This window comes from Mastacembelus armatus, chromosome 21 (genome assembly GCF_900324485.2).
Source record: "Mastacembelus armatus chromosome 21, fMasArm1.2, whole genome shotgun sequence".
Taxonomy (NCBI): Eukaryota; Metazoa; Chordata; class Actinopteri; order Synbranchiformes; family Mastacembelidae; genus Mastacembelus; species Mastacembelus armatus.
The window spans coordinates 18,483,494-18,508,053 of NC_046653.1; the positions used below are offsets into that span (position 1 = coordinate 18,483,494).

General features: G+C 39.3%; 4 protein-coding genes across 8 annotated transcripts; 1 reads left to right on the plus strand and 3 right to left on the minus strand.

Moving 5' to 3' along the window:
- The first annotated feature begins 195 nt into the window (after positions 1 to 195).
- On the plus strand, positions 196 to 2,501 carry LOC113124061 (ras-related protein Rab-33B). The gene is made up of 2 exons (XM_026296525.2): positions 196 to 461; positions 1,329 to 2,501. Exons 1-2 carry the CDS (start codon positions 204 to 206, stop codon positions 1,773 to 1,775), a joined length of 705 nt encoding a protein of 234 aa, XP_026152310.1. The 5' UTR covers positions 196 to 203; the 3' UTR covers positions 1,776 to 2,501.
- A 528-nt stretch (positions 2,502 to 3,029) lies between these two features.
- On the minus strand, positions 3,030 to 4,163 carry LOC113124062 (p53-induced death domain-containing protein 1). 2 transcript variants are annotated; one of them, XM_026296526.1, is made up of 4 exons: positions 4,113 to 4,163; positions 3,939 to 4,016; positions 3,634 to 3,797; positions 3,030 to 3,370 (listed from the first exon to the last, which is right to left on the minus strand). In XM_026296526.1, the coding sequence occupies exons 2-4, from the start codon at positions 3,957 to 3,959 to the stop codon at positions 3,136 to 3,138; spliced, it is 420 nt and encodes a 139-aa protein (XP_026152311.1). In that variant the 5' UTR covers positions 3,960 to 4,016; positions 4,113 to 4,163; the 3' UTR covers positions 3,030 to 3,135. The 2 variants fall into 2 exon arrangements, with proteins under 2 accessions (XP_026152311.1, XP_026152312.1); XM_026296527.1 differs by having other exon boundaries at positions 3,939 to 3,998; positions 4,113 to 4,160.
- A 1,372-nt stretch (positions 4,164 to 5,535) lies between these two features.
- slain1a (SLAIN motif family, member 1a) lies at positions 5,536 to 14,030 on the minus strand. Of its 2 annotated transcripts, XM_026295943.1 has the most exons (9): positions 13,579 to 14,030; positions 12,388 to 12,524; positions 9,728 to 9,844; positions 8,695 to 8,805; positions 8,336 to 8,485; positions 7,574 to 7,903; positions 6,675 to 6,863; positions 6,165 to 6,498; positions 5,536 to 5,660 (listed from the first exon to the last, which is right to left on the minus strand). In XM_026295943.1, the coding sequence occupies exons 1-9, from the start codon at positions 14,028 to 14,030 to the stop codon at positions 5,585 to 5,587; spliced, it is 1,896 nt and encodes a 631-aa protein (XP_026151728.1). In that variant the 3' UTR covers positions 5,536 to 5,584. The 2 variants fall into 2 exon arrangements, with proteins under 2 accessions (XP_026151728.1, XP_026151729.1); XM_026295944.1 differs by lacking the exons at positions 7,574 to 7,903; positions 8,695 to 8,805; positions 9,728 to 9,844; positions 12,388 to 12,524; positions 13,579 to 14,030 and having other exon boundaries at positions 8,336 to 8,396.
- A 625-nt stretch (positions 14,031 to 14,655) lies between these two features.
- On the minus strand, positions 14,656 to 22,228 carry scel (sciellin). 3 transcript variants are annotated; one of them, XM_026294686.1, is made up of 22 exons: positions 22,079 to 22,228; positions 20,515 to 20,623; positions 20,130 to 20,192; positions 19,856 to 19,921; positions 19,690 to 19,722; positions 19,561 to 19,605; positions 19,418 to 19,444; positions 19,264 to 19,335; positions 19,105 to 19,173; positions 18,596 to 18,667; positions 18,440 to 18,508; positions 18,290 to 18,346; positions 17,786 to 17,827; positions 17,605 to 17,673; positions 17,476 to 17,523; positions 16,602 to 16,664; positions 16,428 to 16,469; positions 16,244 to 16,306; positions 16,058 to 16,129; positions 15,474 to 15,582; positions 15,159 to 15,261; positions 14,656 to 15,005 (listed from the first exon to the last, which is right to left on the minus strand). In XM_026294686.1, exons 2-22 carry the CDS (start codon positions 20,595 to 20,597, stop codon positions 14,989 to 14,991), a joined length of 1,284 nt encoding a protein of 427 aa, XP_026150471.1. In that variant the 5' UTR covers positions 20,598 to 20,623; positions 22,079 to 22,228; the 3' UTR covers positions 14,656 to 14,988. The 3 variants fall into 3 exon arrangements, with proteins under 3 accessions (XP_026150471.1, XP_026150472.1, XP_026150473.1); XM_026294687.1 differs by lacking the exon at positions 20,130 to 20,192; XM_026294688.1 differs by lacking the exons at positions 19,856 to 19,921; positions 20,130 to 20,192.
- Positions 22,229 to 24,560: the final 2,332 nt, after the last annotated feature.

The following is a 24,560-nucleotide window of genomic DNA, read 5'->3' on the forward strand; positions in this document are numbered from 1 at the left end:
ATAAAGAAAACAGGGGAAGAGATTTGGGAACCAAAACAGTTATTTTCCTAATAAAACATACAAATTACCAACATATGCTACAGTTTTTACTAAAGTTAAAATAACAATAAAGGTTGCTATGGTCCATTGACCTGTGTTAGTGGTCTCTCATATTCTCGCGATGTTTGAGAGCCGTTCACATGCAGACGGCGAGAAGATGAGACATGGCAATAAAAAACAAACCTGGGGAGGAATTTGACACAGTTTTCAGTGTAAATGACTCCTTAGAGCTCTCTTCGCACCACGACTATGAGCACGTACAGTCTCGGATTTTTAAGATAATAGTAATAGGAGATTCCAATGTGGGAAAGACGTGTTTGACTTACAGATTCTGCGGGAGCACTTTCCTGAAAAACCCAGAAGCTACGATCGGGGTCGATTTCAGAGAGAGGACGCTGGAGCTCGATGGGGAGAGGATAAAGGTAAGAGGAAAAACAAACACACCGATGTCCCATATAAACACGCTCCTCACTTAACAGGGCGTATAGAGGAGAGCATGACACTAAACATTACATTTCAAAGCGACAGGCCTCACTGATAGACTACATGTCCCACCATCCCCCTGTAACATCGATTATCACTTTATAACAGACATTATCACACTTTAAATTAATTTAAACTAGGAGTCTACATTTTTGGGCCTAAGAATATGATTCAGTTTAATTTGTAACCCAAATAAGATGAAAGTGTGGATCTGATTTGATAGGAAGATCAGTTCTGCTCTTGCAGCAGTCGCTACTTATGTCTAAAGGATTTCTTCCTGCTGGATTATTCCTTTTGCAGGTTTCAGAGGAGAGTCCGACTGAAACATGAGTGTTTAAGACTGATACGGATTCCAGTATTTGATGATCTGGTATAGAAACATAAGCATAAACAACATTTGTTCTTTACCTCACCAAGGGCCAATAATATACATAGTTTGAAATTAAACCTGGTTTATTGATATTGAACAGCACTTGAATGACTTTGACTGATTCATTTTCTGTCTCTCCATAGCCATTTATTGGATGAAAAGTGACACAGATTCATCTGCAAATAGCTCATCTCAGCCCATTATACCAGCATCAGCCCTAGTCAGCAGTCAGCACCTTTTTCACACAGTTATTTTTAAGTGTCATAGCAGGAAACACAGGTGAAATACATTTTACTGATGATAGCTCAGTTCCATCAGGCTGTGTTGAGGGATGAATGAACACAACTAAACAGCTATAAAATGACAGCAATCTTGTAATTTAAATATTATAATGGGATATTGATGTGTGTGTGTGTGTGTGTGTGTGTTGTGACAGTTGCAGATCTGGGACACGGCCGGACAAGAGCGTTTCAGGAAGAGCATGGTGGAACACTACTACCGCAGCGTCCACGCTGTCATCTTCGTGTATGACGTAACAAGCCTCTCCTCTTTTGAGAGCATCCCCGAGTGGATTGAGGAGTGCAGTCGGCACTCTGTGGGGCCCCTGGTGCCACGCATTATGGTGGGCAACAAGTGCGACCTGAGGGACCGCAAGGAGGTCCACACATCCACCGCCCAGTGTCTTGCCGACCGCTACAACTTTCCACTGTTTGAGACTTCAGCCAAGGACCCGGCTGAGAAGGAACACGTTGACGCTATCTTTCTGACTTTAGCTTATAGGCTGAAGAGCCACAAACCACTTAGACTGAAGCAGCCGAGTGATAGCAACATAAGATATCTGTGGAACCAGAGAGAGCAGGAGGCACCCACGTGTCAGTGCTGAGGTCGCTGCCACTCTGTGTGGATGGACGTGTGTGAAGGTCATGACAGCTGTCAGGAACAATAATGCTGCTATTGAAAGCGATGTTGAACAAAGCTTTTCCTACGCTAAGACCGATTTCAGATAAGCATCATGATTATATGGTAAACAGGACAAAGCTTGCTATGATTTTACAGTTGACTCTGCCTGCTGTAGGACACAGCTGTATGGACGTACATGCTTGTACAATATTAAATCAACATTTCAATGAAATGCATGACTGGATATGGAGATATGCCAAATATTTGTGGCTCAAACTGCACCTAAAATTACTTAGAGCAAAAATAAATATCACTGGAGGGTGCACTGTAGGTACAGTACAAAGACAAATTATATGCAATCAGCCATCTAGTAGCATCAAAACCTAACTACAGGATGCAGATAGAAATAGACTGAAGTGTAAAGGGACCAGTAAGGTAAATTGAAACTGTGAAGAAAACTGTGCAATCATTTCCTTTAACATAAGTTTTAAGATGATATTTCTTAAACTAACTGTAATGTAACGCTGGTAAAGAATGTGTGTTTCTCTAATTAACATAACCAGCTTTGTGTCAACCGATCTGCATTTACAGTTCCTTGGATTGAGCTCTGAGCTCAAATCAGGAACACCAATGACAAATGTAGCTGATAAGATGCAAGTCATAGTTTGCTGGAGTGAATATGGGCTGACTGATTCTTGTAATTCATGTTAAGATGCAATATATTTATGATGTGATTAAAAAAATCACAACTGACTGATATCTTCGTTGCATGTTTACAATAATGCAAATTATCACAGTATGGAGATGTTTGACAGTGTAAAGCTACAAATCAATAAAAGTTGTTTTTATCTGTGTAGCGTAAAGTTTTTAGGGTTTCTGGTCTGTTTTTGTTTGCTGTGAGTGTAAGAGTTGTGCTTCATGTGATCTTAGGTTTGTCCAGATGGCACACTGCATCACAATTATTCATTATATTAATAATAGTCGATTATCACCAATGATTTTGAGAAACAATTTTTGTCGTGTATTACACAAAAATGTATAACATTTACTGATTTAATGCTACTATTGAAGTGAAGAGCTTTTGGTTTTGCATTGTTCCTCCAACAAAACAAATAATTTCAAGATTTTATTGACAGAAATGACATTTTAATCAATATGGGTCCTAAAAAACTCGATTTGTGTATTTATTGTAAGGCTGTCATTGGTTATAGAATAAAAAGTGACCCATACTTCTCCATTGTCTCTTCAATGATATTCTATTATTATATATTTATTTTAGATCACTTAACAGTGTGGAGTAAAGCCTACTATTGGCATACAACTACATGCATCTTCACTCAGCTCTATGTGTATCTGCGGTTGAGGTCGTTGATCCTGCGTAGAGCATCTTGGTTGCGGATGGTCTTGTGGACCTCGATGATGAAGGGGAAGGCGGAGGGAAGTTCCACCCTACGGCTCAATTTCTGGTGCCCCCAGTGGAGGCAACGCAGCCTCTCAGCCAGGTCCCGCCTGCCTGCTCGCTCCAGTCCATCTTGCAGCAGTTTGGTTTTATTGGGCTTGTCCCATGACTTCTCGTACCTGTGAATAAAGATGGACATCTGAGAAACATCTGAGATAATGTCAATGATACCATAGTGTGATGGAGTTGTAGGAACTCCAACAGTCAAATCCCATTAAACCACAGAGAATCATCTAATTACGAACATCTAATGTTAATTCAAGAAACACCCCTGCATGCATCATGTTAAAACATTATGTATGATAAATATGTTGCCTACACATATGGACATTGACTAAATCTTGACTCAGCATCAAATCACACAGACATGCACACACTGTACCAGCTTTCCAACATGGTCCTGGCCTGGACAGTCTTGTCTGTTGACCTGGTGTGGAACCGGCCTATCTCACTTCTGTTGAAGCCAAGCTCATACGCCAAAACTGTCCACTCAAAACCAAGCTGCCTGGAAATCTCCCCCAGAGTTTTCAAGTTAATCACAGCATCCTGAAAATGCAAAATAACATGCAAAACCATCTAAAATAAGGGAAATTGCAAACAATTTACTACCTTCAATGAATGTCAATTAAATATCATTACTGAATATGTTTGATTGTATATATTAAAGTGAAAGCAGGTTAAACGTACCTCTTGGGCTTTGTTGGGCATTATCGCAAATTCCAAAAGCTCAGCAGTGCAAGTCACACACTAAATAACCACATAAATCTATTCAAATGATTTTGAATGATAAGAGAAAGAGATTAAAGATACATTCATGCTCCCAAAGCTTCCAAACAGCAAGTAGAGTTGTTATTCACTTACCCTGATGTGCCAAAAATGAGCGTGGTTTGAGTGTTACTGAGGAGATTCTACATCAACAAACTAACGAGTTAAACATTAGCCTCTTTAGTTCTAGGATCCCTCGTGAAGGTAACAACATTACTATCACGTTAAACCACCCCCACATGCTACCAAATTAAAAGAACTGAGCTAAAATTAGAATTAAATATGATTTTATTTACGTAAAGTCAGTTTCTTCCACTCATTTGTTTATATGTTAATGTCTTATCAGTAAGTAGCCTTGTTAGTGTAGAATTATGAATTTGCAGACATAAAATGGGATTTGTGTTGCATGTTATTTTAGTTTTACCAGACTAATTAAAATTTCCTCAAGGTATTTCACCTTTAGGCCACTGCTGCATAAACTGTTTTACATCCCTTTAGCTTCCAAATGTGTGTGTGAGGCTGCAAGATAAAGAAACTGCCTGATGAAAAATGTGTTTCTAATTTAACAATCTTTTCTCTTGAGGTTGGGCTATGTTCAGAGAAATAAAAGCCCATAATTATTTTATGTAACTGCACATTGTTTTTAAATAATGTAAACAAAACACTGACAAATATTAAAACAGAATAATGTCCGCTTGTTATTAGGCACAGCGGAGCAACAATGCCACCTGCAGTTTGTTACAGTACTTCAAGGTTAACGGTGTTCAAGAAAGACCAGGAAAAACTATTTTGAAAGGCTTTTATTCACTTTAAAAATTATCCTCGTCTTTAAATTCTTGTCATCCATAAAAAGCATTAGGGCTCTATGTGCAATATCATCAGTGATTATGTTTATAAAATAACATTACAAATATCAACTGTCATGTAAACAACGCTGAAAAGATACTCTAGTCAATGGATAAAATGTGTGCACTTACAGTAACAAATGTCGTCTTTACTTAATAAACATAGCAGATGATTTATTTGAATATGTTAATCATAATTTGTGTAAAAATGCTGTGAGGTCCAGTCAATAAATATACCTGACAGGATTTACACTACTTAACAAAATTTCATTTTCATGTTGAACGTCATATCTGACACTACAGTCTGACCAAACATAACTGCAGAATTAGTGAGGTGAAATCATTAAAAGCATGTACAAAAGCGTGAGACTTTTTTTTCCTAAGCATTCAACTGGAGAGTAATTTTCATTCTGTTGAATGAAAGCCTTAACCATCCACAATTACAAATCAAAAAACACATATCAAAGACGATCTGGTTCACATTTAATATGCCACAATATTGCCAGGTTGTTTTTTAACAGATTGTAAGGTGAAGATCCAGCCTGCTGGACCCACACGGTTCTCTTTCTCTACTTTGTCCTTCGATGAAGTAGTAGTGCTTTTAACTTAATGTTAACTCTTGGGTCACAGCACAAGACTGGGCCCTTTAATTTGAAATTTTAAAGCAGCTGGGTCCCACGCAGTGTTACCCTGTGCACCTGTTGAACATCTGTTCATTTGGGTTCAATAGCAGCCATCTTTCCAGCTGCCATCCCTCAGGGTAGTCAGGGCAGCCAGGCTCCGTGGAGGAGTCAGCAAACTGCAGACGGAAAGAAAACCAGTCAATTAAATACCCACTGTTAACAAAGTCAAATAAAAGGATGCCATTCTTTCAAATATCATAAAGAAGCTGGTATAATTTGCCTTTGAAATTTTGACCTTTAACTATAGTACCTCCCCTCAGGGAAATCAGTGTAAATGTCTTGTTTTGCTTGACCACCAGCCCAAATCCCAAATAACTGAATGTGCCATAATGAGTCCAAGAAAATCAGCAAATTCTCACATACAGATTCTATATGGTACAGATTCAAAACGTTCATGTGTCCAAGCTTTATAATGTAGGCTGAGAAAAGACTATTTCACTAATTTAGTATTATAATGGACAGTTAAGCATCTAAATCAATAAAGCAGAATCAGACATATTGACATTTTTATTACAATCTTATTATTTGTTAAAACTTACAGTAGTACTCCCCAAGACCTGTCAACAGACTGTGTTGTGTAAAATCGGTGGAGTTTCTTTTTAAACTCAGTCAGCCCTTACCTGCGAGTGGCTTGGGTGATTTTGCTCGCACGTGGAACTCCACTTGTTCCTACAAAAGAGGCTGGTCGAGGAAGGGAGCTGCGAGGGACAGCCGGCTGGTTGGTGCTGGCTTTCAGGGACTGTGGCACCAAACTGCTGCTTGGTTTGAGGGGCTGAGGTGGTGCAGCACTGCTGGGGATGGAGTGTAGACTGGTAGAGGTGGACAGAGAGATGGAGGTTGGCCCCTGCTGCACGGTGGGGCTTACATAGGCTGTGGCCTTTGTTGGGTGTCGGGCAGTGGTAGGGAAGTTGCCCACACTCTGGACACGCTGACTGAGCTGGCCGGGGGAAGGAACTGAATCACAGGAAGAGAACAGTTATATGAAAGTAACTCTAGCAGCAGTGACAGAATTGCAATTACTGCATTTCAAACTGTCATGCTTTCCAAAAACAGAACTCCATATTAACTCATGAATAAAAATGAGCCTTATATGGCTGATTTATTCATAGACGTGAGGAAAAGAGTCTTACTGGAGGACTGGAGGCGTATAAGCCCACTGGATGAGTCAAAGCTTTGGCTGCTCCGTAGCGAGGATATTGCTGGCAAGGAAGAAGGGCCATGGGATGGTGGGTTGACAGGGGAAGCCAGGGATGGAATACTGGGAACACTGGGCATGCTGGGAGCTCGGATCAGGTTTGGCATGCTTCTTCGTAGTTTGTCTATGCAACCATATCAACAAACCAGATCAAGTTTTGCAGGCATTGACCCTATGTGAAGCTTTTCGCTCACATTTCCAACATTAAAGGAACACTTTGACATTTCCAGCAAACAAAGGTCATTCTTTTGAGCACTGTGTCTACACAGAAAGCATAGTGTGAGCAGCACACTGGCAGGGAAGCAGCCAACACAGCTCCGGTGCTTTGTGTGTGTCTGTACAGGAGGCATTCAGGAACAGTAAAGCACTGTTTCCAGTTTTTCTATTATGCTAAGCCTCTGGTTATAGCTTCATAAGATTTTTTTATCTCGTTCTTAACTCTGCAAGAAAGCATTTATCCAAAAGGTCTGACTTTGGCAGGCATTTTCGAAATTGCTCCTCACCATGACACTCAGCTCTTGGACTAAAACATCAGCCTGTCCCACAGCTTAGTACACTGACACACTGACCCCAGCTTAGGGCTGTTTTAAATCCTGTAACCAAGAGTAGTCCTTAAATCTGTCTTTACACATACAGAATTAGTCTGGTCACAAAGTAGGGCCCTTTCAAATGTGTGTCTTTTTTTTCAAGATGGATTTTTTTCAAGATCAGTCTGAATTGGGACATCTTAACCTTTTCCTGGAAAAAATCTGAAATTCCAGTGATGATGTTGTTTAGGAGGACATTTAGTTATCATATAACTGCAAGTGAACAAGGAATTTATTAGACACCCACCTGTAGTATTCCTGTATGCTGTGTGTGTTTCTGTGGTCAGACTGGAGGGTCCAGAGTATTGTGAGAGTCCACTAAGTGAAAACTGAGGGCTGACTGAGCTGCGCCTGCAGTCTCTGATGCTGGAGAAGGTGTGAGAGTGGGGCAGGCTGCCCCGCTGCATAGAGCCTGTGCGGAACAGACGAGGCTGGGGAGGAGGGAGTTGGTCATATCCCTCGTCGTCCTCGTCCTCCTCCTCCAGATCCAGCTCACTGCGCCTGAGGGACTGTAAGGAGAAGCTGGAGCTGCGACGGCTTGCTGTGGCTGAGGTAGAGGCGTAGTCCTGTCGAAGACCTGCAGGGTGACAGATCAATGCTTTTCTCTGTGGAAAACATGAACCTGAACCTCATAATGTTTATAATATATGCCACATCCATTATTCAGATACCAAACCAGCAGACCAGACTGATAACAGAAAGTTTTTTTTCTGAAATCACCTGCATAATTTAAGAACACACAAACACATAAAGAAGTTACTGTCTGCTTATGTTCTACTCTTCAAAGGTCAAATATTCATCTTAGTTCTAGCCAAACATCAGCAACACATTGCACCATGCATTTCAGTCTCTTCAGGAGGCTGTGCATCACTCTTATTGTATTGCAGATGGATATAATCTTTTGATTTGCTTAACCTGTTAATCAAAACTCAACAATATTAAAACTATACAGTATATTTAGTGTATAATGGCCTCAAATTCATACAAGACGTTAAAATAGTGAACTCACTCTCCTCTTGAAGTCGTGCCATGACCTCCACATCTGTCATATCCTGAAGTTTATAGCTCATTGAGATGGAGTCATCCTCCAGTTCCGACACACCCACGTCGCTGTCCAAGGAAGACTGGGGGCTGATGGCTGCATGCCGTCGACCCACGTCTTAAAACACACAGGAGAAACATATATCTCATGAAAATATATCATTTTCTATAGCCAAGACCAAACAATAGGCACTCAACAAACAGTGAAGACTTTTCCATGACAGGTGTCATGTTTATATGTGTATAATCATTACAGATGGATGGCGACCGCAGAAACTGCAGAAATAATGACAGAGCAAAAAGGGCAGATTATCAGTGAGGTCTTACTTTGGAAAGTGGAGTTTGATAGGAAGGTGGGTGCCCTGTCACTGAGGCTGCAGCTGGCCCTGAGTGGCAAAGCTGGCTGAAGAAAAGACTGACCAGATGACGGCAATGGGGCTTGAAAAGAGAGAAATGCAGCAAAAGAGAGAAGATTCAATCACTGATGCCTAACATGCAAATCAAAACTCAACCTGCATTCACTGACATTTTGTAAATCTAAAATAAAGATCAGCAGGCAGAAGGATGTTTTCAACGCTTGCTTGCTCTCATCTGCCTGAGGGTATGACCCTATAATCTTCTCCCTGCAACTTGCTGTAATCTGATTGTAAACTGCAAGTAACAGGTTGTTTAAGAATCTGGGTTATGTTGATACAGTGAGCCCCAGCAATATTTTGGAAGCAAAAGATGCTTTTGGCTTTCTCTTTTTACTTTGGTTGTGAAGTGGAACAATCGCTGTGGGATTAAAAAAATCAAGATTTAGTTTGGTTTTATTTGGTAATGAAGATTATGAAGATGGAAGATGTCTTAGGTTTATCAGATTTAAAATATTAGATCAAAATGTGAGCTAATTGACCCTTATTTGCACAATATTAATGTTAGTTTTGTGTGTTAGATTTTGGAATAAGGGCAGCAGTGGCCTGTCGGTTTGAAAGTGAGCTTGTCCCTGCACTGGCAGGATAAAAAGCAGCACTGTTCAGAGGCCAGCAGATCACACTGGAGTTGTGTTGGACAGTGTCGAGGTGTGACGGTGACTGTCTGAATTATTTTTGAGATATTTCTACGGCAAAATAATATAACAGCTTAATACTTCTAACACAGACCAGCAAATAATAATAATAATAATGTTTGTAATACGTGGCAAACAAAATAGTACATGACAGTGCATGAACTTTTTGCCAAAACAGGATCAGTGTGTAGTCAATAATTTTACCAACGGAAAACTGAACCTTGGCACTGACAACTAATGTGCAGGTTCCTATCAGAGGTTACAGTGACTCGCATGTGGTTAGCAGGAGTAATGTGTATGTGTTTGTGTTACCTGGGGACTCGGTTAGTGCAGCAGATTTAGTGTAAGGCAGGATGGGACAGCTGAGAGTGGACAGCCCCTCTATGCAGCTGTACGGACGGACAGAGGAGACTCCTCGCCACCGCTTAGCTGGGCACAAGATCGTAGGACATGTTAGTTTGATTGCTTCAGCATGTAACACACACATTCATGTAGACACACATCGATTATATTTGAATACACTCTGGCCAAATGTCAATCTGCTTTTTGCAGATCAGTACTGGATTTTTAAACGAGTGGGTCGCGACTTGGATCGGAAAGGCTGACACAGAAAGACGAGGTTTAGCTTACCACTGCGGCTTATTGGGCTAAACTACAGATTTGTGTGTGTGTGTGTGTTGGGGCGGGGGGTTCTTCGGATAAGCAGGGATTGTGCATGTAGGCTACATCCCATTCCCTAAATCAGACTAACAGCTACTATGGTCTACTTTGGTGTATGGAGTCTACATTCATACAGCTTAAATTTGATTTTTTCTTTCTTCTGTAATAATAACATGGTACAACAGTGTCACAACACAAACTCCATTAAGGTTTTATAAGTTGTAACTAATTCCATTAATAATGGTGAAATTATTTAGGTTTACAGATCAGTAGTCAGCCACTGATAAGAAGACCTTGACAACACATCCATTTTAGATTTTGTCTGCTTAATTATTGCCTTTATTTATTTCTTACCTATGGTTTATAAAACATGATAAAATGAAAAAGCTGTTATTTACAACCTGTAAGCTCTACTGTTCTTTTTTTTACTAATTAATACAGACTAGTACTTTTGGTTTGGAAAGACATGACTGACATTAGAGCAGTCTGTCATATTTTATTTGTATAGCACCTTTCATACAGGTTCATGCGTTTCACAATACTTTACGGATGACATGCTGATAATAAGACATTAAGTAATAATGTGTGTTCGATGTATAAACACTGAGTTCACCCCAAGTGATTGGTAGTCAGAGCGGCACACACCTGACAGAGCGTTTGGCATTCCTGACACAATTAGGCTCAACCTCTACTGGATAAAAGTGGCATTCACAGCAACTTACACAAACAACAGCTACTGGAGTTTAAAGACAAAGATGTATTCATGACCCAGAGGAGGGCAGCCAACCTTCACTGAATACAGCTTAGAGAAAGAAGGGGACCTTGAATTGTACACACACTAATTAATCCATCCAAATAAATACTAACACAATATGTATTCCCCAATCACAGCGTGGACACAGCAGCCAAGCAATATGAGGATAACTGTTCTCAGGAAACTTTTCTTGAATGTTAAAATCAAAACACTAACATGCAGTCAGTAGATACCAATGTGTGCAATAGCATGCGCTTTAACTGTGCAAGGGTCTCTTGTGCAGGCGGCTTTGAGCTGTGAGATCTGGGCAAACCTGCCTCAAAAACCCAGTTAATGTAAGCATGGTTTCTATGGCAACCACATCCCATTGCATGAGCACAGAAACAGTTGAGCACCAAATCTAAAACTGGGTCCAGCAGCAAATATCCTTAGGTAGTACACTACTATCCTGTGTATGATTTTTGGTAGTATTTTGCCTTTATTTTACCACCTTTAAACACTCTACACTTGTGGAAAACTCAAGACCCGTCAGAATCAAAATATTGATAAATAACAGTGGATCCAGGTCTGCCATGAGCACAGGTGGGTCTTTAATAGGGATTATGTAGTTTGTCATCAGAAAAATAAAACACATGACAATAAGTGATGCATTAATATTTTACTGTACACGCTGAACGTCTGACAGTGGTAATGTTGTCTTCACTCTCATCCTCCATCACTGATGATTAGAGGGAAAAGTGAAGTCCAGCCAAATATCAATGTGTGTTCATCTTCAGCTGCTGAGGTGACTCAGTCGGTACGGAAATGACAGATTTGTTGGATGCGGATTAGATGAAGATGGCACGCATACAGGGAGCTGAATAAACAACTTTTATTAGGGTTCATGTAAATGCTCCAGTATATTCTAGATATAATGGAAATCAGGACAAGACTCTAATCCAGGATGTTAGTGTGTCAGTAAATACACTCTGTAGAGTTTCATTTCCTAATAAGGAGTCAGTGTAATGTTTGTTCACCGAGGTGTTAACTCTGTGATCAATATAATATATAGTTGGGACTTTTCTTTCAGTTGTCAAGTGTTTCTAAATGGAAGGAAGCACCAATGCCAGGGAGGTGCTGAGCTTATAATCTCCTCTACACTCTTTTCCACTTAACTCAGTTTAGTGGCATCCAACAGCAGAGCAGGAGTTTTCCAAATGGATTTATGTTACGTGGAGAATGGGAAAACCCTTAAACTGATCGTAATTGTTCTCTGGAGATACTGATATGTGTAAATGGGAATCCTTCCAACTCTGAAAATAACAAGCTCTGTAGGAAGTTGGCTGAGATACATTAAAACACTTACATTTAAGGAGCATATGATCTAAACGGTTAAATGATTGAGCTGTGTGAGAGAGACACCCCCACGGCTCAGAAACTGCAGCTGAAATTCTGTTGCACGTGGAGATATTTCATGTGAAGTATGTCACGGATTATAATCACGTCAGCACCAGAGCAAAAGTTGTCCAGATGTGGCCTCAGAAGAAGGCTGTTAAACTAAGTGATAAATACACTGTACCTTGGTCCAGCCTGTGGCAGAGGGTCATCTTAGCCAGCTCCACCTCAGGCCCCAGGTGGTCCAGTACCTGCCTGCACCACTGCAGGGGGCTGAGGACACTCTCACACTGGAGCTTGGCTTTGGGGCTCACATACAGCCTGGAACACATCAGCAAAACCCAGAGTTTAACTGTGCCACCTTTACAGCACAGTGATAAGCTGCTGTATTTTATTTGAAGGGATGAGTTTTAAAGAGACAATATTTCTCAAATACACATCTCGGTGAAGTGAAGCCACTCTACGAAAAAGGCAAATCTGTGGCTCTGTAAATGGAATGATTTCCAAAAAATTGAAATGCCGGTACATCCAAATGATCCTAAATGATCCACAAGAGTTTATCAGCATTGGATTTCCATTTCAGTGGCTCCTTATCACCTCTGACTATTAAATAAAGAGGGTGAACAAACTCTAGTTCTGATTTAGCTTATAATGACAACATTTTAAAGTAAACGTGTTAATTAATAGATTCCTAAAAAAACCACCGAAAACCATGTGTCACCTCTGTGATAAGTAAACAAGTAGGACTGACCTAGGCCATGGCAACCAGGCCATTGTGTGGCACTGACTAGTGGGTTCAGTTAGTTATGTTACATGGACACAGTGAGTGAAGGCTGGATCCCATCAGTGCTGCACGCAGCTGTGTGCTATATTTTCCACCACATCACATCAGATGCATAAAAGCTGGAAACGGCTCAGTCGGCAGCATGTCAGTGTGTGAGATACCTAAGTCAGCAGACACGGTGCTTCAAAGTAGTTCAGCCTGGGGATCAACACCACTACACAAAGCTGCTGGATCACAGGCTGAAGGGGGTCACTGTTTCTAATTTCATACTCTGAATAGATACCTATGCTGGAAGCACAGTGCATTCTGGGATGCCCAAAGCCTTTCTCAGATCTGTTTTGTTCTTTTTCCTCGTCTTAAGAAGTCACCCTGCTTACCAGTGTGTCCAAGTCCACTCTCCTGGCAGAGGAATCAATAATGTAATCAATAAGAGGGTACATTGGGTAGTGTTACACATAATGTCTCAAAGCTGTGGCCAGATGGCCTCTAGCAACTATCTGGTCTTAAAAAACAAATAAGACGTTGTTCCCACAGTGAATCCACAAATACGCATATGTCTGCAATAAAGCTGTTCACATAGACAGTAGTTACCAGCTATCAGGCTCTCCGACAGGGAGCACGGTGTTGATGTCCAAAATATCAACCTCATCCAAAACAGTTGTGGCTCCAGCGGCGTCGCTGTCTTCCCCATCGGCAGCAGGAGACACCGAGCTCGGCTGAAAATAGGCAAACGGCTCCTCCGGGGAGCCTCTGGATCCGGGGGCACACGGATGCGACTGTGTCGGGCTGGAAATGCCGTATTTTGCGGTGAAAGTGTCAGTCGGACGCGCTGCACCACCGTGGAGACACGACAACGACGTCTGGACATGAGGGCCGACGGAGCAATTGTTTACAGCGTTCGCTCTGGTCCGCAATTGTTCGTTTTGCTTTTCCAATTTTCGGACCAATTCCTGAAGCTTTAAAACCTCCAGCTCCGCGTTGCTGATTTTATTCTTGCCACTGACGTCTGCCATTATCTGGGGGTTCAACACCTCTGCTTCCATTGGGTACAAAACACATGGAGAGGGGCAGAAAGCACGGCCTGCCTGCAGAGGACCCTATTCAATTCACAGGGTGTTCAGATTGAAACACAAACACACACTCTCACACCCACAGATGCACACACTGATGCTGCTGCTGCTGCTGGTATGACTGCACAGCCTCCATCTCATTGGTCAGCAGCAAACTCCCATCACGCCACTGCTGAGGAATTAGCCTATTTATTATGGGGCGTACATGCAGACCCTGTGAAGATTATTTGCATTTATTGACTTTTGCACGTTTTAATGTATCTGGTAACACCCGGGTCTGTTTAGGAAATATAAGGACTAGACAAAGGGGAAATAGTTTCCTATGGCTTAAATACAAGCCAGTTTATTCCACCAATCATCTGTTCAATCATTTGTTCAATACTTAAAGAAAATAACAAAGAATTTTAAGTGTAATTTAAATAGATTTCAAGAAAAAATGTTCTTTTTTTCTGTTCTACTACTACTAACAAATGTCTGATCATTTTCACTGTATAGAAAAGAGAAATAAACCTCATAACTGTGATAAGCTTAAAGACTAATATGAAGAAGGGACAGTGAAGCCAAACAACAAAACGACTGACACATATTCTACACATCGTATAATAAAGATATATCGATTTCCTTTATTGCACACAGAAAAAGCCCCCGGCCCAAAACATTGCAATGTCTCCAATCATGTCACATATTAGTCCCCCTAGAGGCAGCAGGAATAAGAGGATATGCCATTTTAAACAGATGAAAGAGTAGATGCTAGTAGATATAAATATAATGTCAACAACACAGTTACAAGTAGCTGCAATAGCATGTGACTGAACAAGTTATACCCATAATGCATCTCTATTTGCCAAAACCCCACAGGAAATGTCACCCAAACATATTGATAAACAGTAATCCATTTGTGTTACGTCTTCACTGAAGGCTTCACAGAAACTTAGCGTCTCCATTTATCTGTGAATAAAAAAAACAAAACAAAGATATTACCTGTTAAACTCAAGATGTTTTCATCAGCAAACGCAGTAAACACATATAAACATTTATTAATTTGAAGCAGACATTGATAGAGACTGGCAGGAATTTATTAGTAGTATTTATTTATTTTACCTCTGGTGATCTCAAAGCAGTTGTCACAGTGCACCATGCGTTTGTAGACCCACATGCTGTCCCCAGCTTTCAGGTGGCTCAGAGTGCTGTTGCACACGTCACACTGTCAAAACACAAACATTCAGATGAGGAAAGAAACACACGCTGCACAGCCAGCTGTACACATCATTGCTGCAAGTGACAGACTGCAGAATACAGCTAAGCAGAAAGTATGTTTATATCTGTATTTAGGTACATTTTAAGCACATTTAAGGGAAATTATATTTATATTATATAATACTTTTATGGATTGAGAGACAAAACTAATCTGCTCACCTTGAAGCAGGAAGCATGGCAGTTGATCTTTATGTCATCCAGGACTATCTTGGCGTCCCCAGTGAACGGCTTACGGCAGATGGTGCACAGGTCTTTCTCAAGCACTGGCCTGCATGGGACAGAGGTTGATTGTGTTTTTAAGTCTAATAAATGAAAAAATAAGCGAAACTAAACAAATCTAATTTCATTCTTGGTCGTGAGACAGTAGTTCGCAAAGATATTAACACATGCTTCATATTAAAAGCAAATAAATGGACCATAACTTCTTAGTTAAGGTTCAGTTCAGATGCCTTTAGGAGGTATGGAAATGTGTGTCTGTTCTGTTGGTCAGTCAGTTTGCCACTTTGGTCCAGACTGAAATATCTCAATAACTACTAGATGGATTGACATGAAATTTGGCTGAAACATTCAAAAGTAAATTAGTTTCAAATGTTAATTTACGTTCAACAACAAATTACAATGCCAGCCCGCTCAAGTGTACGGTAATTTGTAGTTTACCAAATTGGTAGCTACACAGGGCCAATAGCACAGCTTTTTTTTTGTCAAACCACTGTCTCCAAAGTTGAGCGTCATACATTTCCTACCTCTCAGATGCATACACACTCTTGATGGATGACTTAGAGTAGATTGGATCTGTCAGATTTTCATCTGACCTGCTGTGAGAGTCACACAATTATCAGTTTCTACAAGGGACCAGGCCTTGCTTTACTCTCATGTAATGTTGGTACACTCAAAATTAAATTCAAATATTTAAACCTTATATATGTTACCTGCTGCTCTTGTATGATGATGAGGTGTAGACAGTTGGACTGCTGACACTGGTGTAATCATAGCTATAGGAAGACAAAACAAACCACAGGTCATGTGTGTAATTCTGAATATTTTTTACTACCTTTTACTCCGAGAATCATTCAACAATCATTCTGTAAAGTCTAAGACGTCTCTGCTTCGTACCTGGACTCTGGTCTGGAGTAGGAGTAGGTTTTAGTTTCGATGCTGTGTGTGTGGAACCAGAGAGCAGATTAGGTATAATAGAACGACTGCAGCTGCATTTTCACCTGGCTGTATAATCAGACACACACCTACGTCTATGAGGGCAAGAGATGTAGATAATAGCCAAATAATTACCTTGGCTTGGTACTGATGGTGTAGGACGTGGAGCGGGTGGAGGGAATATCATCACTGTATGAGCTGTGTGTCAAAAAGGCACAGGGATGAGTTGGCTATGGATATTTATTTGAGGCTATTTATAATAAAATTATTACCAAGAAATCAAGTTATAATAAAGATATGAATACTGTTGTAGTATTATTGTTGTAGCCTGTACTGAATACTATATACCAGGTTTTGTTTAATCAGTTCTCGCAGTGAAGCTTCTTAATTCTTGAGACGTTTGGATGATTGGGGAAGATACAAATGCCAGTAAAAATAATATCAGCGTGTATAGATTGAATGGCAATGCGGTGATGAGACGCTTTAAAGATCATTCATTAGTTTAAGGTAAAAGATAAAAAGACATTTTACTAATAATTATAAAAATCTAAAAAATTCACATCTGGTGCAATATGCCCCCTAGTGGTCTGGAGTAAAACTCTTGTCAAGCCCCATCATCTACATTTTCTATGTTGTTTGATTTTAGTTGTGTGAAAATGAGTAAAACACACAAATACAACAGCCTCTGCAAACAAAACTAAGACAATAAAACATTTCAGTTAAAGGAAAGGAAAACAACTCAATAATGCTGCTGTTTTTGCGATGGTGAAATTTGATAACTACATTTAACTTGCCAAGAAAAAATATATTAGTCATAAAAATTAATGAAGTAGGTTACATTTGAATATAAATGGCTGAAATGAAAGCTGTGTATGTTTTGTGTTGTTTGAGACCTAAATGATCTGAGGTGGTTTTTAAACAATGATATGGTACATACAACAAAACACACAAACAAACAAAAGCAAAACAACAAAACTGCACATTCTCACTCATTATTTCCAACACTCACCTTCTGCTGCTCTCCACCGTGATGATCTCTTTCGTTGAGACGCTTGAACTGCTGGGACAATGACGATGTCATTCAACTGAAAATGATTACATGATTGTTTTGTCAGAACGCTCAAATGAGACGGCTCACCTGACAGGAGATGACAGATTCGTTGAAATCACCCTGGGCATAAGGGTGCCGTACAGGTCATCCTCAGGACTGTAAAAACAACATAATTACTGTAAACTGTATTGATTATGAGTGTAATCAGTATTTTGGGAACACACACACATGTATATGATATAAAAATGATTTGACAAGTGTATCTTACTTGGAGTAAATCCTTGTTGTGTTTGTAGTTTCAATACCACTTCTGAAAAAAACAATATGAGGCAAAATATTTTCATGTGACTGTCTGATATTTAATGTCACTGTGAAACAAATTAAATTCATTGAAAAAAAAGTCCATTAAAACCAAATGATGTGTTAGTTAACCTACGTTCCCAACCACATCTGTGGCTCTGAGCCCCAAACCCATTTTTTCCTGCTTATTTATGTAATATTTATTTTAATGTTACATATTTATATCTATAACATTAGCATTATATACAACATGTTAGTGACATAAATTAGTTTTTGACTGGATTTGTTGACTGTAAGAAAACCATAAAATATCACCACCAGAGTTATATACGTCTCCTATATCGATTTCCTTTATTGCACACAGAAAAAGCCCCCGGCCCAAAACATTGCAATGTCTCCAATCATGTCACATACGTCTCCTACTGGAGATAGTTCCCCAACTGCATTACACCCATAACTCGATAGAACTTACTTAGTGTCATTGCTGCTTTTCACTATCACAGTCTCAGTTTTGGAGATGCTTGTTTTGCTGTAAAGAAGAAAATATATCTTAAAATTAATGATCGTCTGATGTTATGATTAATATAATATTGTTCTAGATTCAGTGTGTGAAACACGTCACCCGTCAATAGCTGAGAAGTCACCCTTGATAGATGAGGGGATGAGTGTATCATAAAGTTTGTCTTCCGCACTGCAAAGGATAATATTAAAGACAAGTTAAATTGCCGGCAGTATATATAAGGTGTTTTTAAATTTTAATAATCGCATAATATCTTACTCTTTATCAGAGGTAACAGTTGTCTCAGTCACTTTGGTAGTTTTAGTAGGGGAGTAGTACGAGTATTGCGACCTGTATGAAAAGAAGTTACAACTAATCAGCCTCCTATTAACATGCAGATCAACCCAATATTATATCATCAATAAAATGAAAGCATCCATCATTGTAATAATACAGTGGGCTCATATTTTGTAAAAAAAAAAAAAAAATCTCTGAAGAGAGAATATGGATGCAGTGGATATGTACTGTACTTCTTTTTTCCACATTAGACACCTGCCACACTGCATCTTTGAATTAATACTGATGTACTGGTATCAAAGGCCTATATATGAAAATATTCCCCATGCACAGGTCATGTGCTTGTAGAAAATGCACTTTTACTTTTGGTACTTTAAGTTAATTTTCCTGATGATAATGTTGTGCTTATATTGAGGAGAAATTTAAAATGCTAAACTGGTAAATCTCACATCTCAGTTTTTCTAGTGATTAGTGATAAAGTTTGTTTTTACCCTTTGCTTGAAGACTTAACCCTCTCAGTGAATGTTTCAGTCTTGGTAGAACTTTTACTCACAGGAGACCTAGAAAAAAAAAGACAAAAACTTTTTCTTAAATCTCATACAGACAATTTGTTTGATAAGATGACACAATAATGCTGCAGCATTTTCTACCTAACAGTCTGGCTGGTGGTGATGGTAGTTTCTGTGGTTTTGCCATCTTTGGTAACTGTAGTGGTTGTGGTGCTAAAGGAAGAATAATAAAAAAGCAAAGTTAGAAAATTCTCCACCATTATGTTTTAAGTGTTCAGAAGAAGTCATTCTGTACCTTGTCTTGGGCTGCTCTGTGAAAATGCTGTATGAGAAAAACAAAATTACACATTGTATTTATTTTTTCATGTTGTTCAGATGATTGCCTAAACACAAATCACTAGACACTGTACCTTTAGTTGTGTTATTATGAAACTATACCTTTTGCTGTAGGAGGATGTAGACTTGCGGGATAGGGGCGCGGTGCTGTTAGATGAGACTGTATTGGTTAAAGGTGCCAAGAAGGATTGGAACAAAAGACAAGGAACTATATATAAATACTACACCAACCTGTTCTTCAGCTCATCCTGACTTCCACCAAATCTGCAATGACAGAGGTCACAGGTTGTTTATATGATGCATATTTTTTTTTAAAAAAAGCTACAGAGGTCTACATGAGAAAAAGTATGATTATATAAATTATATATAAATTATATATAAATTATATAAATTATACCTTTTGGTGAGAGCCTGAACAGATGTTGACGAGCTTACAGTGTTTGTGGTTTCATCACCCTCTGGGCTATGAGCAATAGACAATAATTTAGATTAACCCTTAGGAGTCTACCGTCATGCCAGCAAGATCACATGACTAGTTCACTGGCCTAGACTTCTAAGGGTTAAGTAAAAGAGTTAATAATGGTTATTTGTATCTACCACCACCACCACCACACGTACTGTTTCTCACTGTTTTGTCCTTTATTTGAGGAAAACGTGAAACATTTGTTTACCTCGCATCATTTTCTCTGGAATTGTACCGGTTTAAAATAGATTTGCCAAAGTTTGGGTCTTTGCTGGAAATAAAGGACAAGAAATGAATTCACACATAGTAGAAAGAAGAAATGAGTCAACACTGTGACTTGCTAAAGGAATACAGAGAGACGCTTTTTAAAGGTGAAGATTACCTGAAATATGAACTACAAGTCACACCCAACAGTCCCACACAGCAAAATTCCTAATGTTAAACCAAGTCTGAAAGTGTCCACTGTTCACATATAAAGATTTTTTTGTGCTGATTTAACACTGGCAATTTTGCTGTGCACCATTCCCTAAGTCCGTGTGCCCATTTGTCCCTGTGGAATCTGTGTTTCCATGTTTATTTTTTGCATGTCTTACTCTACAGCTCCATCTTCATCATCTACTCTTCTGATCCAGCTGTTGTCTTTCAAGAGAGATGTCTTCCTCTTGCTGTCTTCCATTGCCTGGCAGGGGCTGATGCTCTTTGCTGCACAACACAACACAAGAATAACTTGAATGTCTCCATCTCACATGTGACATGCTATTGGTTTAAAGGTCCCCTGCAAATACTTTGAGTGATTGATTAATAAGTATTCAATTAAATAAACATGATGTGGTAAATGCACATTTGGGATCTTGCCTCTAAACTATTGGCACTACATAGACTTTCATTTTTGTGATCTGATCTGATATGTATCAGTACAAGTCAGGGGTGAATATCTGTTTTGTATTTTCACTAGTAAGGGAGAAACAACAAGGACATTCATTCCATTATGTACAGCATATTAGCCACTAGGTGGTACTGTAGGCTGAGTATTTTTATATAAAGTACATGTTCCATATTGAAGGTGAAGCTTATTTCAGTGTACATGTAAACTCAACTCAGAAAGTCTAAGAATCAGTGTTTTTTATCTACAGTGTCTCTGAATCATTTTGTCTTTCCCAAAATCAGTAATATGTGCATGTTTATCTGATGGGCATGTCACTGTGCCTTACAGTTATTTCAGCTACAGCTCTGCTCAACCCCAAACAACTGGTTTAGCTTGATCTCAACCCACATGAAGACACACCCACCCCTGACATTACACCTTTTCCAAACATACCATTGTCAGCAAAACCGAGGGGTTTACAGTTAATACGATTTTAGCTACTGATGATAAAAAACTGTTTTTTTGACTACACACATGCTCTGGCACTAACACTTCCATATCCAAAACCCTTGAGGCAAACCATTTGAGCTGTGTGAGAAATTACAACTATAAATGCAAAATGTGCCTAATTAGTCAGACAACCTCAATCTCAAATTGCATTAGTCCAAAAACATATAGTGTGTTTAGTGTTGTTTTTTTATATAGTATTCTGGTTTGTGTGAAAAAGCTTTGTATGTCTTGATGTAAGGTACATGACAGGCCCATGTAACAAGTGTCTTGATTTAAAGAGTTGAAATCAATCAAACCTTAAATAATTCTAAGTCCTTTTAAAATCTCCAGTATCTCTAGCTCTGTATAGGAAAACTGCTCTACACTATGCTATTATTGTGGTTTGATAGACTGGATTGAAAATTCACCCAGTGTGCTGTTCAGCTGTAAAGACCAGCACTTACTGTTTGGTGGTATTAGCTTTTAGATTTCTATTCAATAATTTGATCAACAGCAAGTTTGGGCACGAAATCCTACAAGAAATCCTTGTGTGTGAGTGCATGTCATGACCCTAGAACATGTATTTCCATATTCTCAATAAAATCACTAAAAAGTACATTCTGTAATGAACACACTGCATATACTTGTTTTCATTACATAATCATACAAAACCTCAGTGCCACAAATAAAATAATCAATATTTTTCTAAATATATTTCATTTAGGTCTATGTGGTCATTATACAAAAATATCAATGGAAACTAGAAACTGACAAGTGATTGGGAAAGAGATCTGGGTACATACCTCTACGGTTGCTCCGTAACTCGCTAGACAGATACAGTGAACTCTTACTGCTCAGGTCCGAACACCTGTCTGTCACGCTGCAGTATGCAATCACACCCTTGCCATTCTTTCTGCTTTAACCACAGGAGAGGATATGCCACAGCCACCCAAGGGAGTGGCTTCAAAGAAAATGTCTCTCACTCTCCCCCTCACTTCAGCTATTTCTCTTTTTGTCGTCACACTTTGTGCCTTAACATTTGCTCTTCTTTATGTTTATAACTTGAAAAAAAGGACTTGGGTGGAGTGTTGATGGACCTGCAGTTCAACTTCAGAATCAAGGAGGCTGAACTGAAAAGTATGTTTGGGGTTCTGTGCCTGTCTAACTTACTATAGCTTTAAATCTTTTGGAATATGATTCAATAGAGACATTTAAACAATAATGTTCTACTGGAAACATTTGCCCATACAAGAACTATAATTATGAGGAACAGTCCTCCCTCAAGAATATTAACTTGGATGTTAATATCCTACTGACTTTTTAATGTTAACAGTGGACTTTACCCATGGATGCTAATAAAATCACTGGAAAGTAAGCGGATCTCACTTTGATTTTCACTTTCGGGTTAAAGGTTTTGCTGAGATCTGATAAATGTCATAATCAGAAGAACACTTACATGTTAACAGTTTGGTCTGGTTTAGGTGGGCAAAGGGTGGGCACACAACACACTGCTGTCAACTGATGTCTGAGCAGCTCCTACCACATTTTTACAAACTGAAATGTCTATATCATGTATAATTATACTGATTAAGACCAAGGAATCTGCTGTCCCATCCAAAGACTACCTACTACCCAGTGATAAGTAGGTTGCTTTATGAGAATCAGAGGAGAAGTTAATTAATACACGGAGCTCTAAATTGTCAGAAGATCACATAAACCTTAAGTAGCAACCAGGCTTGAACTTTAAGTCCTACAGTCATTGAGCTTTGTTATTGGGTGTGGCCTGTTCTAAATTATCAATGGTATGCAAGGTGCATAGCATGCGAGGGTGTGGTGAGGGCAGGTGAAACCCTCCTAGTCACAGTGACAGCATGAAAAGAATGCAGACTACCCTGCAGTGACCCAACTACCAGGTTATGTGTCAACAGGCTATGAATGTCATTGATAAATTACATTTATTATGGACAAACATGAACAAATACGATACTGTGCATTGAGTCACAGCCCTTTAGTCTCTACTCTATTTACCACATAGAAAGACACTTAAAGCAACAGAATAATCACAGTCAAACCCAGAAAAATGTTACTCACTATTCTATAATAATCTTTGCTCTTCCACTGTATTAATTCACTGTATTAACTGTAAATCACCGACACTGTGGTGCTAGAACTACAACTCCAACTACAAACTCCCAGGCCTCTGGTAGAGGACCCGAGATTGAGGAAGACACACACACCACCCATAAGGGTGAGAAGGGAAATTTTATACTTTATTTTACTGTATATTTGTTGTGCAGATCTCTTAAAATAGACAAGTTGCTTAAAGTTATAAAAGTCATGATGAGTTTATTCCCTGTTAGTCCTGTTAGTCAAAGTTGCAGTAATTAGTGATTTATTATGGTCATAACAAAGAGAAACAGGCATACAGCTTTGGAAATGATATGCATTTCATTTCCACAAAGAAAGGTCAGTCATCTCATTGTCATTCCATTGTTTTTAACTCAAACAGCTTATGAGGTATGGAGTTAGGCCACATTACTTATACTAGACTTTTATACCAGCCTCAGTTCCTGGAAGAATGGATAGCAACTGGATTTTATCACTGCCAGTTCAACTTATGTTTATTGTCTGACCTATGTCATAGTCTTGGATATCCTGACCCTCCTCCCTCCATTTATCCTAACTGGACTGTGCTGGGATTCACTGAGCAGCCTCTGTGTTAGTGCACCTTCAGGTTACCCCATTCAATACCAGTTCATTCTCTTTTTCTAGCTTTCTACTTAAAGACCACAAGGAAAAGGAGGCCAAAAAAATTCTCAGCTCTGTGTGTTAACAGTGCTGTTATGTTACACAGCTAAGCTGCTTTTCACTTCCAGTATTTCATAATAAAGCACAGTCCCTCAATTTTATGTCTGTACATTCTTCTGGCCAAGATGCAGTTACCATTACTGATACATACTGTGATATTGCGCATGATAATCTCTGGATGCTTTCTGGGTTGCTATGAGAAGAGTCAGTAGACCGACCCCTCTCTTGTCATTGGGTTATTGCAGTGCCTTGCAGCCAATAAAGCACCGCCAGGGCCTGTTTACATTGAAACCTCTCTCTCTCTCTCTCTCTCTCTAAAAAATGTACATGCACATCCACATCTACATACATTTATGTCATGTTTTAAAAATACAACATTAGGTTTCAGCTGAGTTAAACAAATGCATTGAAACAATTACTTGCTATATACATGTGCATGCATCTCAGTCATACATATGGTAAATGGCATTTCTGTAC

Bases quoted from the DNA above. Each gene is read 5' to 3' on its own strand.
- LOC113124061 (XM_026296525.2), top strand. From the start codon at position 204: ATGGCAATAAAAAACAAACCTGGGGAGGAATTTGACACAGTTTTCAGT. The intron at 462-1,328 runs GTAAGAGGAAAA...GTGTTGTGACAG, and splicing joins TCGATGGGGAGAGGATAAAG to TTGCAGATCTGGGACACGGC.
- LOC113124062 (XM_026296526.1), bottom strand. From the start codon at position 3,959: ATGCCCAACAAAGCCCAAGAG. The intron at 3,798-3,938 runs GTACGTTTAACC...TTGCATTTTCAG, and splicing joins TGCCCAACAAAGCCCAAGAG to GATGCTGTGATTAACTTGAA. The intron at 3,371-3,633 runs GTACAGTGTGTG...CTTTATTCACAG, and splicing joins AGGACCATGTTGGAAAGCTG to GTACGAGAAGTCATGGGACA.
- slain1a (XM_026295943.1), bottom strand. From the start codon at position 14,030: ATGGAAGCAGAGGTGTTGAACCCCCAGATAATGGCAGACGTCAGTGGC. The intron at 8,486-8,694 runs GTAAGACCTCAC...GTGTGTTTTAAG, and splicing joins ATCAAACTCCACTTTCCAAA to ACGTGGGTCGACGGCATGCA. The intron at 7,904-8,335 runs GTGAGTTCACTA...GTCACCCTGCAG, and splicing joins GGCACGACTTCAAGAGGAGA to GTCTTCGACAGGACTACGCC.
- scel (XM_026294686.1), bottom strand. From the start codon at position 20,597: ATGGAAGACAGCAAGAGGAAGACATCTCTCTTGAAAGACAACAGCTGG. The intron at 20,193-20,514 runs GTAAGACATGCA...CTTTATTTCCAG, and splicing joins GATGAAGATGGAGCTGTAGA to CAAAGACCCAAACTTTGGCA. The intron at 19,922-20,129 runs GTAAACAAATGT...TATTGCTCATAG, and splicing joins TCCAGAGAAAATGATGCGAG to CCCAGAGGGTGATGAAACCA.